Raw genomic sequence first — 15,020 nt, 5'->3', positions numbered from 1 at the left:
AATTGTTATTGTTTTAAAAGATAGATAACGCCTTTATTACCCATTCCCCAGTTTTGTATAACCAACATAATTATATTAAAATACTTTATAACATTTAAACCTCTACATTTCTGCCTGTTTCTAAGCCACTAAAGACAGCCTCTTATCACATGCTTTTTTATTAGCTTTTCACAACAAGAGACTGCTAGTTCATGTGGGCCATAAAGATAACATTGTGCTGACTCCTGTGGAGTTATGTAAGAGTCAAAACAACACTAATTGGCTAAAATGCAAGTCAATAGATAATAAATAAATAAAAAGTCATGTGATCAGAGGGCTGTCAGAAGATGCTTAGATACAAGGTAATCACAGAGGTAAAAAGTGTATTAATATAACTGCGTTGGTTATGCAAAACTGGGATATGGTTAATAAAGGGATTATCTATCTTTTAAAACAATAACAATTTTGGTGTAGACTGTCCCTTTAACACTAAAGCAGTGATAACTTTTACTAGAAACATGTTTGGCAATACATGTATATTGCAAGTATGTTTCTATTCGAAGATGTAATTCATCTATGTGTATTTATATTTTGACCAGAATGTCCCTTTAAAAAGTTGAAATCCATTGTTCGTGTGTACCACCACTATGTAGTTCCCATTTTTGGGGTCATTTATCGGTGGGAAGTTCCTTTTCTTGCAATTCCTGTAAAATAAACAAACAAAAAGTAACCCCACATGTGCAGACACCTAGCCCCCCCACGTATTGCACTCACTGGGGAGCTTTAGATAAGTGTGTTGGCAAATGCTATTGAGGGGCTCCCCACTTCAATAGCTAATTTTCTGGCAGTTTGCAATAAATGGAGTTACATATCCACAGCCACATAAGGAGAAACTACTACTATTTGATATGATTCGTCATTGTCGCTTGGATAGTTCACTCCAGAGGATATGCACTTACACAGTCTTTCTGTGGCAGCCATCTTGAAAACCCGGTCTATATTTGTAAAGGCAAGTCCAGACAATTTCTGCGCACTATGAGGTTTTTTTTTTTTGCAGGGAGGGGGTCACACAGAGGAGCCAGACAGAATGTAGGTGGAGTCCAAGTCCCCCCAGGCCCCGCTGAAACAATGCCTCTACTGATTAGGCCCCTATATGTGTGGATGCAGTCTCAACTGAGACCTCTGAGACCCTTGAAGTTACTCCCCTAGAAGGTGTGACAAGCAAAGTACAATCTAGATTTACATTACATTAGTTTTGTTGTACATTTTATTTTATAATTTTTTTCAATTAGTAATTTTTCTTGGTTTGTAATCCTTTATTTTGGTGTTCTAGAGAAGTGAATTTTTGCATCATAACGGAGTGTCATGCTGTATGACCATGTACAATTTAGAAGTGGCTTTTTTCAGTTGCCAACCGTCCCGTGTTTCCCGGGACAGTCACATTTTTTGGCTTCATATACCTGCCTTTTAAGCTTGTCCCTTGTACATTACAGTGTGTATATAGTTTATGAACATTGTGTGCAGTGCAATACTCCCACCACAGAGGGCGCTGTGGCATTAGTCTCATTGCTTGCAGTATTTTTTTTCTGCAGCTTTCTGTGATCTTCTGTTACACTGAAGTTTAGCAGTGTGAGGTCAGGTAAGGGAAAGTCATGATATGTGATATATAATACCAGGGAGGGTAGTAGGAAAGGGGTGAGGAAAGCCAGGCAGCTCAATAGAATTGCACCATTTGTAACATGTATACATTTTCCCCCATGTATACAATGACACTTTGCTTAGCAGGGGTTTAAATGAAATTCACAGAACATACAATAAATCCAGATTTACTGGGGCATTTCTGGGTCTATTAACCTATTGCTGTGTCAATCACTGCAGCAACAAAGATACAAAAATGAAGTTACCTCATAAAATGTCACCTAATTGTGAAACTTTCAGTGTCTTAGCAAGTCCATAGCATATCTGCATATATTGTTCTCAGCAGCTCCAAGACAGCAGGTTAAACATTATATTTTATATTAATTTAAGGCTGTGTAACATCTATATAAACTAGTGTGTGTTGGGGTGTCCTGCTATACAGATGCTAAAGGCTTAATAATTTAACCATTTATTTCTTATTTTGGTACTTGTAGTAAAATTGTTCTTCCTATGCCAATTGTGTGCTTGAGAGTAAGGGAGGTAATGGGGAGCTTGATGCTTTAACCTGCATTAAAGGGCTATAACAGTGCATAAAGTCATGTGTATAACCTGTGCAAAGTGATGAAAACATAATTTTATCTGTCCTTTAAGCAATCAGCATGGCTGAATTATACTACTAGAGTTGTATGTGCTTGTGTTTGGGGGTCTATTTGAGTGGGTGGAGCTATGCAAACAGTAAATGGGCAGGGCTTTGCTGCAAAGTGTCCCTGGAATTTTCTTCGAATGTTGGCAACTATGCTTTTTCTTATATTTGGGTATTTATGCTAAATTGCATAAAAGTACTTTGTGTGGTGAAAAAAACACAGACTACGATTGGAGCACAAACGCGATAAGGTGTTTATTTCAGGTTTTTATGCTCGTCTGGCTTACTGCTGGTATTACAAGTTTAAAGTAAACGCGATCACTTGATCATGATGATCTGATCACGTTTTACTCTAGAATGATTACTGTGACTTCAGAGCTTTGGTTAACTGTTTTGCGCAACTAAAAAGTAGCACAAAATACACTTACACTCATAATAACACTATCTAATACAAATTATTCACAAAACGTATTGCACACAAGTTATAAGGGCTCAAAGATATCTCAGGTGTTAGAGAAAAAAAAGGCAGACAAGGGCTTTAACATTGACATACATACATATACATGTCTTAAGATGGATATGTATGTATAGATATACAGTATGTCTATATATGTATACATTTGTATTTTTATGTGTGTGTGTGTGTGTATATATATATATATATATATATATATATATATATATATATGTGTGTGTATTTACAGACATATACACACCTATAAACACATAAATACATGTGTACACATATATATATATATATAGACATTTTTGCAGTTAAGTAGATGAAAACGTGGAAAATCATATGTATGCAATATTCATATTTAACTAATGGTTTAAACTATGTATTTGCTGTAAATATTTCAAATTCCAATGTTCTTCACACAGCAGAATATGTTCTAAGTATTTCTACATAGATATTCACACACACATATATATATATATATATATATATATATATATATATACCTATATATAATTAGAGAGAGAGAGGTATAGATATATATTGTACCAATTTTTATAAATATAGTATTTATTTATGAATAAATAAAACATATTCTTCTATGTGAAGAACATCGGGATGTGAAATATTCATATTTTAGTGCACATGAGAATTTGCGAACGGGTTTGCGCGAGAGTGTGGTGTTAGAAGTGTTTTAAGTTTGGCTTTTTGCGCTGGTCAGCTTAACGCAGGAGTGAAAACGATTTACTTTCAACTCATAATTCAAGTGCAACTTGATGCGACTTCTAGCGCAATTAACGCTCTAACAGGAAGTTAATTAGCGCTCCACTCGTAATCTTGCCCATAATGTGTGTGGGTAACACTGAAACGGATTTTCAATGCAGTGAGTTTAAAATACTAAAAACAGCTTTAGCAGAGGCGTGACGTGGTTCAGGAACGAAGGAATTAAACTTTATATGTTCATTGTTGTAACAAAAAACACTAAGCAGTTGCTTATACTGATCAGAAATTATTACAATATGTATTATTCATCTATTTAAATGGATTTTACCTTTTTATTTCTTTTTTTTTTTACACTTTGTGCTTGTCCTTTACTTCCTGTTATAGAAGGAGGAGGGAGCCTGATGTCATAAAACTTAGTGATTGTAAACTTTAACAAATTATTGCCCAGTTTTAAATAATAATCTTAAAAACAGGGGCACTTTAATTCATTAAAGTTTACAAAGACGCTTATTTTTTAAAAATATTTACCTTTGTGTTATGGTAAACATAACGCCGATCCTCCGCTCTCATCTCCTGCATTTATTAGCAGATCGATGACGAATCCGGCTTCCTCCAATTGTTGTTTGCCCCCTTTGGCATCCAGCTCGTGGAAGTTTAGCTCATGGAGTCCTTCGGATTTTACAACATTATTTATTTGTTAATGAAAATTTGTTAACCCTTGGCATAGCAGCAACAGAGTAGCTGGATAGCAGATCAGAGTTTAAGTAGTAGTTTGTGCTACTGCTACAAGCCAGCAGCATCACAGAAAAATACTTTTTTTTTTTTTAATGAGGTCAGGATTTTAAAGAGCAAACGTTAAAGGTACATGAAACCCAAACATTTTCTGTCATGATTCAGATAGAGAGCAAAATGAGAAAATAATAAATACACATACACATAAAAATATTATGTTAATACAAAATGACCCTAAATAAAAGACTGATCCATATATATGAGACAAGATGACCCATATATGTGAGAAAAGGAGTATATATGTGTATATCCCCCCCCCCCCCCATGAAAAAAGACTCTCATTCTTAGGTATCAAGTATTTATTATTTTCTCATTTTTATTTTAGATTTTATTACTTTCTTATTTTTTGTAGTTCACATAAGAAAATATGAGCTTTATCTATTAGGGACTAAAAATATTTTCTTTAGATTGTTCATTTATGTTTTTTATGTCTTTTTTAACGTTTCTTTGGGAATTTTATATATGTGCATTGGAAACGTTTTTTGTAAATGGTTTACCTTTTATTTTATGAGGGTTTTTATATGCCATTTTGGATTAATTATTTTATACAAATATCGTTATTCTAAACATGTGTGCCAGTTTTGAATAAATGCTCCTTTTAAATATGTTTTTTCTAATCAAGTATGGTTATCATAATTAATTTTCAAACATGAACAGTATTCCTCATCTGTTTGTAAGTGCAATACAGTTAAACATTGTCGGTGGCCGTTACTACGGCAATTGACACATATGGGCGTGTCCTTTATAGGTGGGATCTCATTGGCTGAGTTTTGTTCCGGGTCTCCCTATAAAGGACACGTCAGGTTGATGGATAGGTATTGCCTCTGACGAAGCTGGGAGGAGCCCAGCGAAACGCGTAAGGCCACGCCCATCATATACACGGAGGAATCTGGTAAGCTGTGAGCAGCGGCGGATCCAAGCCGGCTTATATAGGATACACGCTGCCACGGTATCTCTTACCTCCTCCTGTGTTTTGTACACACAACTTATTATGTCCCCTGAACTTTGCACAGCCCGGTGAACGCACGCTTATTGTGTGACTGTGGGTATATTATGCCATAGACTTTCTCAACAAATAAATAGCATAAAGGAAAGAACCCCGGTCACTGTTACTATATATGCGGGCTGTTAACACATTGTTTGACAAGGGGTCTTTGAAGTTATACTACACTTTTGGATGTGAAGCATTGTTTCTATGGTGGACATCTATATGAATTTGCAATCACATACCTCATATGTTTGAGGGCTTAGTCTGTAAGTGCGCATTTTGATGTGTTGTTTATGTGAATAAAGTGCTAAGTGTTTTATATAAAAAAATCTGCACTTAGATTGGTGTTTCCCCCCTGGCTGCGCTCCATCCCCCTTTCTGTATCTACAGATTGCTCTCTCTCTTATACTTCATCTCTCACGGAGATCACACCAGTGTTTGGAAGGGAGCTGCACGGAGGACACCAAAAAGAAAAAGAGGAAGGAACATCACTAAAAGGGAATTTTAAAAGCTAACCTGACTTTATCCTTTATTCTCGTATCTCACATTTTTATTCAGAAAAGTCACTGAATGAGACTTTTTGGGACTCATAAGATTATTCACCTATATTCAACAATCGTGGATCATCTGGTGGTGTTTTTAATTATCTTATAGTATACACACCCTCTTTTTCTCTTTTTTTCTTTTCTTATGTGTGTTAAATATCTGAATTGAACGTTTTTCACTAGTATCATATGCTATTTTGAGGCTTCTTTCTCTCCTTTTAAGAATTGGCACATTTTATATACTTTTTCCTCTGTGGCGCTACCTAAGTATTTTATACTTTGTTCTTTTTGATGATTCAGATAGAGAATATAATTTTAAACAACTTTCTAATTTACTTCTATTATCTGCTGCTCATGAACTTGCCTAGATAAAACTTTCAGCAAATGATAACAAGAGAAGGAAGCAAATTAAATAATAGAAGTAAATTGGAAAGTTGTTTAAAATTGTGTTCTCTATCTGAATCATGAAAGAAAAATTTTGGGTTTCATGTCCCTTTAACCTGTCCTTGCATACTAATCGTCTGACACAGGATCAGTCAACTGGCAAGGATATTACTGGATTGCTATTGAATAATGTAAAGCTGTAAATTTGAAGCCTTTTTCTGTCTACAGAAATGGCTTTCATGCCTTTAGAGTAAAAGTTTTAAATTCATAAATGAATCTGCTACATTTTTGTGTTGCAATCATTGGTTTGTTTATTTGTTCAATAAATGTGCCACTCCTTTTGCGCTTTCAATCGAATGAAAAGAATACAGCTAAACTAGTGTTTAGTAGGGGTTAAAATGATTGTAAAGTTGAGGGGGCGGAGCCAGCAGAGCACTCCAATGGCTGCATATTTTTTAGAGCTCTAGCTTTCACTGATCTAAAACTGTCTTAAGGCACAATTACACCGTGAAATAAGCCTTCCTTTTAATAGGGGATTGCATGCCTGACTCCTAACCAACATTTGGAACTTATTAGTCTTCGCTACTGATGCACTAACTTCCAGCCGAGACCAGGGACCTCCTATATAGCGGCGGAGACGGCAGCCATTTTACCGCCCTGGTGGACTCATGTTCAATATGGAAACCGCTGGCCAGATATTACTAGAAATCGCCAAGCTACTAACTTCCCACCAGCTTCAGTTCAATGCAGTTTTGAACGAGACCCTTGGTTCTGTGGCGGATTGCAAGTTTGTAGTAGAGGTTTCTTCACGCCCAGCAGATGGGATCACTGTCAGCGGAGAGGACTTGGGGCCTCAACAATCACCACTCACCTCTACTATGGTGTTAGCTGAAGAGGTACTATACTCTGATGCCGAGGAAATTGCAGATGGATTCATACTGACGAGTGACTCTACTAAGAACCCCGTTACGGACATAGTTCGGAAAGGAGCCTATGGTGATTCCCACATGGTCCTAGAGATAGAACTAACAGCACAGGAATATACCCCCCCCTTGGACGGAAACATTGTTATCCGACTCACTCATCATTGCAGAGCAGCAGTCTGATAAACCTGTTTGAGCATGGTTCCCTTGGCACTTACTTACCATTTTCCGTGTTCACCCAGACTTTGCGGTATGCCTCGGATGACATTATTCGGCTCCAGGGCCAACTACCAACCTTGGCACAAGACAGCCTTAAAATAGGCATTGGTTAAACTTGTTACTGAACTGCACCCCGCTATTATACTTGCCTAGCAGCTGACTAGCTGTGTTGATGTTTTTGATAATGCACTCTGTGACTTTTCCCTTTTTTTTTGTTGGTCTAGTTGATAAATATTCTTATAGTTCAAATTAGTTCATTTTACATATATCTTTTAAAGCCAAACTGTTATTGCTTGTAAAATCCGAGCTCAACTTTATATTGTTTTGTTGGTCATGACTTATAAACCTACGTATCCCTCTACATTATGCTACATTACATTACATTTATAAAAGGTTATTTAAAGCCTCCTATGTAGATTAGCTCCCTTCCTACGTAACCTGCCTGCACTAGATTATGGGTTGCCGCAGAGACTATGGGTATACAGATAGAAGGTAAGAAACCTATTCCACTATGCACAGTACTTAGCAGTTAAAAAATACTGTTTTGCCAAATCTTTTGTAATACTACCTGCTGACCACACATAGACCCCTTAGTAACAGTTATCGTTTTCTCTTGCTCGCAGATGAAGGGTACACCCAGACTATAATCGCACTATATCATAACTTGTTTCCACTATATGAATTTGTTGACTATAGATCCCAGTGTATGTCCCTGGTCTTCTCTTTTGTTTTGGCAGGGGGTCTGGACTGCCAGCGGTCGGGGCGGTTAGGCTCACCCGCCGTAGATAATTACCCTATAATATTTCAGGGATTCTACCAGCATTTTTTTGTTAAGCAATTATAAGATGTTTATATTCCATAATTTAATCCCACACCGAGATTCTGACAGTTATAAATGAAGCTGGGTTCCAGTTTAATTATAATTATCCTGACTGGGATTGCTTGTTTGTTCTTGAGGCCAGCTTATAATGTTACTCTTTTTCTCTAATGTGTGATATAGCGTGTAAACCCAATAACCCGTTTATGTGGTCGCTAGACTTGTAAGATGACGCATAGTCTGGCTGTGAAACACTTTTTAGCATACCAGGGTGGACTTGCCCCACTTTGTTATTCCTATTCCTGGTTTCTACATAAACTATTTCTAAGCAAATGGCTTGGACTTCAAGGTTCCACTATGTCAAACAGATCAATAGTCCAGTTGGCAATCAACTCTTCCATGTCTTCCTGTTAGCAACCCATACACTTAGGAGCCTAATATTGTAGTTTGATTTCTTCGAAGTCATGATAAACTAATTCACCTAGCGGCCTACCACAGTTAAACAACCACCTCCCCCCCCCCCCTCCATATAATGTGCCTCCTTGTTGTTGTGGAGGACTATTCTAGTGGTTTATCTTTTTTATACCGCAACCGTAATAAAATATATTTGGAATCAGAAGGCTTACGCTCATTCTTATACAATATTTTCACCTCTTACATTATACACTACACATTGTTATCTAATTATTGTGTTACTCTGGGCTTCAGAATAATATTACATACACCCATTGTTTACCCTGTTAACATATTTCCCTATGCAATCTTTCTATAAATAATTAGACCCAAGTGGTCTTAGATGTTTACTGAGGGAAATATTTCTATGACAAAAATAGAAAACACAAGCTTCATCTCTTGAATATTCAAATGTTTTGATATTGCATTAGATTAGATTGTAAATATTTCTTAGGACACTTGATAAATCTCTGTTCTACACTCTTGTTACTCCATTGGAGCGGGTACAGTCAACGTATGGATAATTTAGAGGCTTGTTGTAACTTATTGATGTGATGTGTCCTATACCTTGCTGATGACAATCATCTGTATGCTTCTTTGAGAACCTCAATAAAAATTATATATTAAAAAAAAAAAAGTTAAGCTATACGCTCAGCAATATTTGTAATAAAAAAGTAAATAAAGGGCACTTTCACTTATTTAAATCATTGTAGACACTAAAATATATAATCACCCTTTCATTTTCTTATACATTCTGCCGTTCCTCCGCCCACAATGCATAGTCTATTTCAGTGTAAAATGACGAATCATGCTGTAGCCAATGGTAAACCTCCCCCTTTGTTGGACACCAAACGTGGGGATTAACGGCGGAACGTAAAAGAAAATGAAAGGGTGATTATTTTATATATTTTAGCATCTACAATAATTTTAATCAATGAAAGTGCCCATCATTTACTTTTTTATTACAAATATTGTTGAGTGTATAGCTTAACGTTACAATCACTTTAAACACTGTAAAGATATGTTTTAAAAAAAAGTTCTAATGAAATAGAGAATTTAGCTTTTACACTAGACTGTCCCTTTCATTGAATATTATTTGTGTATGCCTTCCTTGTTAGTGGTGATATTTGTGGACCATTATTGCAGATTTCCAGCCCAGATGAAGGCTTTGAAGGCAAGTCCTTATATCAAAGTTGGTATGAAAAAGATCCGTCCAATGAAAAGAAAGATGTCCCCAGGTAAGCATTAAAATAAATAATGTTATATCTAACAAAGACAAATTCCTACTAGGGTTATTTATAGTCATGTGATGTTGCAAAACAATAACGTCCTCCTTTGAAAGAGTTTTTATTAGTCGGCTTAATAAAAGACAATCCTAAAACACTGTATCCATTTTCTGTATATTATACCCAAGATGCTCCTAACAAACACTGTGTAGAATGACATTTTAATATTTTATTTTTAACTTCTTTTATATAAAAATGTTATGTGTATTATTTCTGCGGGTATCTTTCATTCTAATAATAATGTTTAGTATTGTGAAACCTTTGAGACCTTTATTGATTTCCCTTGGTGAAGCAATGAAATAGCTGTTATATATATTTATTATCCGATCTCTTTCTTTTCATACAGAATTAATAAACTTGGATCTGGCAGCGATTTTGAAGCTTATTTCCTGCGGCTGGGTATTGCATCTGGCAGGACACGTTACACCAAAAATAGAGTAAGTATTATTGTAACAGCTTCTATGACTAACTAGGCATCTAAATTTGTTACAGCCTCAAACCACTAATTTAAAGGAAACATGATACTCAAAAAGTTTCTCTGTTCCATCTAAAAGAGAAAGTTTCAAAATGTATCTCAGTGTTTTGTTTTTATTGAAAATTGTATGTCCCTGTACAGAACAATCCACACACTTAAAGGGACAGCCTACTCCAAAAATGTTTTTGTTTAAAAAGACAGATAATCCCTTTATTACCTATTCCCCAGTTTTGCACAGCCAACAAGGTTATATTATTATACTTTTTACTTCTGTGATTACCTTGTATCTAAGTCTCTTTTGACAACCCCCTGATCACATGGCTATTTATTATCTATTGACTTGCATTTTAGCCAATTAGTGCTGTGCAGACTCTTAAATAACTCCACGGGCTTGAGCACAATGTTATCTATATGGACCACATGAACTAGCAGTCTCCTGTTGTGAAAAGCAAATAAAAAAACATGTGATAAGGGGTTGTCTGTAGTGGCTTAGAAACATGCAGAAATGTAGAGGTTTAAATGTTATAAAGTATATTAATCTAACAATATTGGTTATGCAAAACTGGGGAATGGGTAATAAAGGCATAATCTATCTTTTAAAACAATAACAATTCTATTGTAGACTGTCCCTTTAAACAAAATCAGTACATTACTCCAAATCCCCACATTCACTTCAATTTACATCTTTGATTTTATATTATGGGCGCAAAAATACAAGCGACATAGATCGTTAACATTGCCGGAGCACAACATTTGTGCACCAGTATTTAAAGTCTATGGTTAATATACATCATGCTTATGGTAGTATAATGTGCATTCAGTAGCCATTTCTGATGGGTAAAATGCCAACCATAATAGCACCTTTCCCATCCATGTCCCGTCATAACTAGGGGTTACAATCTTAAGTTGAAAGATGGGTAGCTTTAGGAGTAATTTACAGAAGTGAAAAAAAAGGTGGTTGATTCGTGGAATAAACTTTCTTTAGAGGCAGTAAAGACGAACACTTTGGGGAATGCTAATCAAGCTCACACGTAATAGTAAATATAGACAGACTTGATGGGTTCACTGAGTGTATTGCACATGAAAAGAGAATTTGACAGAGACTGATCACAAACTGGGACATATGCATTTTATGCAGTTGAGGCTTGATGTGAACCGAACATGAAATAACTGTATTACTATATTCTTATTAAATAAGGTAGGATAAAATCTGCTACCAAAGTATAGGAGGCGCTAACAACAATAGACCAATCTAATGCAGTGAAATGAAGGATACAAATAAATTATCTATATGTCCCTGTGACCAATGATAATAACAATAGTCACACAGGTGATGATAATCTCCAGGCAGCTCTCTGTCACTCGGATTCAAAAAGGATGGACGTTCCTAGGAGAGGAGACAGAAAAACAGAAGCGCCTTTGTTTGTCTGTCTCTTCTCCTAGGAATGTCCAGCCTATTTCTATATTCTCCTAAATTCAGAATAATCTTATGAATGTAAATAGTTCAGCTTTGTGTTTTACATATAAAAATGCTTTAACATTGCTATAATGTTTTACAGAAAACAGAGAAGTACCTCAACTACCCGGTCTATCACACAGTGTATGAAACATTTGAATTAGTAGACCAGTTTTATGATCCCACATTCAAGAAACAGCTTGCGGTTGCTCAGTTGAGAGCAAGCCTAGTTTATGAAATTGCAGACTCCACCGTTCTCCCATTTAATCTTCAAGACTATGCAGAAGAGTTAAAAAATTATGCAGACAGAATTTATAACTTGGCAAAGAAACATGAACAACAACTGGAAAAATACAGAGTATCATTTGGTAAGTAATTCTAATAATCCGGGGAAGTATGAATCTTCCAGTAGGGTTTTCAGTGTATTGGCCTAACTGAATTAAACTTAAAGGAACAGTAAACATCTTGAGATTTTATATATAAAATGTTTAGTTATGCATAATGAAACAACTTTTTAGGTTTCAAACAAGCTTTATTAAGGTTGACAAGTATGACATACAACGAAAAATCACGTACAGTGTTTGCCTGAGTATTACATAATATTTTCTTACATAATGCAAAGTAGTAAACGATTCCCTGTCATTGTTATCACAATAATTAAGTACATTTATTACAGAGAGAAGCTATTTTATAAATAAAGTCCAGCAATTCTCTCGATTTCTTGTCAACTTTATATTAAGAACAATGCAGAAATTTTGAGCTTGTTTCCACGAACCAGCAGTTCGGGATATAAGGCAGTCATTATAAACAGTTAGAGTATCAACTTAGAAGCTTGACATCAGATTATTAAAATAAGTTTACTCATGTGTGTTTCCAGCGCGTTTTCTTCATGCTGCTGAAAAACCATATAGTCTGATGTCGCAACCAACAAAAAGTTTGAAAAACAATAGAGGGAAGAAGAAAGGGGAGAGGAAAAAAAAAAAAAAAAAAAAGGGAGGGGGGAGAGAGAGAGGAGGGGAAGCGAGGGAAAGAGAAATGCAGAGAAGGACTGGAGAAACACTCCAGAGAAAGTTACAGGAATTGCCATCACAGCTCCCGGCCCTCCCAAGTCAATGTCATCATCTCATGGGTGACAAGTCTTCCTGTCTTAAGAAAGTGGTAACGTTCCAGTTTGAGTAGGTCCGCCACTTTGTTTTTCCATTCCTGGATAGTTGGTACCCGAGGGCTTTTCCAGTGTGCAGGAATGAGCCCCTTCGCGCCACCCAGCATCCAAAGGAAAAGTATATGTCTGTGCACTCCCACTACCTTAGGCAGTTTGTGATAAATTAGATATGTTGGTTTGGGGGGGGATAATGATTCTAAGAATTTTGCTCATCTCTCCCAGCACCTCCTCCCAGAAAGGCCTTATCCGTGGACAGGTCCACCAGATGTGCAGAAGAGGTCCCTCCTCTCCACAGCCCCTCCAGCACCCCCCGTCTGTATTAGGATAGATTTTCCGCAGTCTCTGGGGCGTCAGATACCACCTACTGAGTAATTTATAGTGCATTTCCTGTATCCTCGCGGATACAGATGCTCTCCTGTTCTTTGTAAATATTTTCATCCAATCTGCGACAGTTATGTCCAGTCCCAGCTCCGCTTGCCATGTGGAGGTGTATGCCGGCAGAGCTAAACCTCCCCTACTCATCAGAAGTTTATATAAGTGAGAGATTAAATGTGTTGGTGGATGTTGCATAGTGCACAGGGCCTCGAAAGGTGTTCTGTTCCTGATCAACGTGTCCCGATCTTTGCAAGTGTTGAAGTAATGTGTGATTTGCGCCATCCTGAACCAAGACGTGAATATCGTCCGGTCCCATTCAGCTAATTCTGTTTGCGAGTTGAGTTTATTTTGCTGCACAACATTCGTAAAGGCTGCCTCAGCTAGGGTATGTGTTACACCCATCGCGCGCCTTGGAAACTCCATTCCCAAGTCAAGGTTCTCCCGTATTGGTACGTTTGGTGAGGTGCGTGTAGACACATAAGTGCCCTCGTCCAAAACCTTTTCCCACACCTTGAACGTATCATTTATCATTGGATACAATGCAAGGGATGTCGGGCGATTTTTAACAGATATCCAGGCCAGTGCCCCAGTGTTTCCACATTGCAAGATTTCATTGTCAATTTGAATCCATAATTTATCATGTGAGTTCCGACTCCATTCCACAATCCTCTGAAGGAATATCTCTCTTTGATATACTCTTAAGAGCGGAACCCCCAGTCCGCCTCTGTCTCTAGACATATATATAGTGGACTTCCTGACTCTAGGTCTGATTCCATTCCATATATAAGTTTCAATGCCCGTTTGCAGTTGCTGAAGGTAGTGAGAAGTCGACACCGCCGGGATTGTCTGCATGATGTAAAGAATTCTCGGCAATACATTCATCTTAATAATTCCTATTCTTCCCAACCATGAAATTGTTTTCTTTTTCCAGTTGGACAAGTCTCTGAGGACTTCGTCACTGATTTTTATGAAACAACTTTTTAATACTTTTTTATTATTTATTTCACCTCCTTTTCATGTAATTTAGCTCTGACAATTGAGCAATTTCTAAGAACTTGGGATGCACCAGGCTGACCCTAATTAACTTTATCAGATAACAACTGCAAAACAGTTCACTTTATACAAATTTTATGACAGTGGCTGTAGACTAAAGCTCAGTTTGGCTCCTCCAAATGAGGCAAAGTATGGGAGTCTGGATATTAAAAGGATATGAAACCCAATTTTTTTTCTTTCATGATTTAGATAGAGCGTGCGATTTTAAGCAACTTTCTAATTACTCCTATTATCATTTTTTTTCTTTTTTCTCTTGGTATCTTTATTTTAAAAGGCAGGAATGCAAGCCTAGCAGCTGGACCATTTTTGGTTCAGGTGCCAAAAATGGGTCATCTCCTAAGCTTACACTCCTGCTTTTTTCAAATAAAGATACCAAAAGAGCGGGGGCGGAGCTAGCCGCTAAGGAGATCAGACGCACTTCTTATGAGCTCCTGCAATATCTTTTAATATATAACCTGATGGAGACTATAGTTTGAATTTCTTATCAAACCTACTGTTATACACTCTTGAAGAGGGTCAGTAACCCATTTTCTACAGCTTATTGACTTTTTGCCGGTCAACTACAATAAAAATAGAGATCGCTGCCGGACTTGGCCACGAGGCTGAGGAGACTGCCTGACCTAACGCTATACCGTCATTTGTTCTGCAC

The 15,020-nt window shown here is 36.9% G+C and overlaps 1 protein-coding gene across 1 annotated transcript in view; it reads left to right on the top strand.

Moving 5' to 3' along the window:
* The window catches only part of LOC128654621 (N-acetylated-alpha-linked acidic dipeptidase 2-like), a 223,263-nt gene that overhangs the window by 168,268 nt on the left and 39,975 nt on the right, over positions 1-15,020 (top strand). Inside the window, exons 16-18 of the mRNA XM_053708628.1 lie at positions 9,711-9,802; positions 10,197-10,287; positions 11,885-12,149. Of these exons, the coding sequence (XP_053564603.1) occupies positions 9,711-9,802; positions 10,197-10,287; positions 11,885-12,149 (448 nt within the window). The remainder of the gene's footprint in view (positions 1-9,710; positions 9,803-10,196; positions 10,288-11,884; positions 12,150-15,020) is intronic.

Source organism: Bombina bombina, chromosome 3 (genome assembly GCF_027579735.1).
Source record: "Bombina bombina isolate aBomBom1 chromosome 3, aBomBom1.pri, whole genome shotgun sequence".
NCBI lineage: Eukaryota > Metazoa > Chordata > Amphibia > Anura > Bombinatoridae > Bombina > Bombina bombina.
The sequence above is the reverse complement of the archived record's forward strand: the minus strand, read 5'-3'. Positions and strand labels throughout refer to the sequence as shown.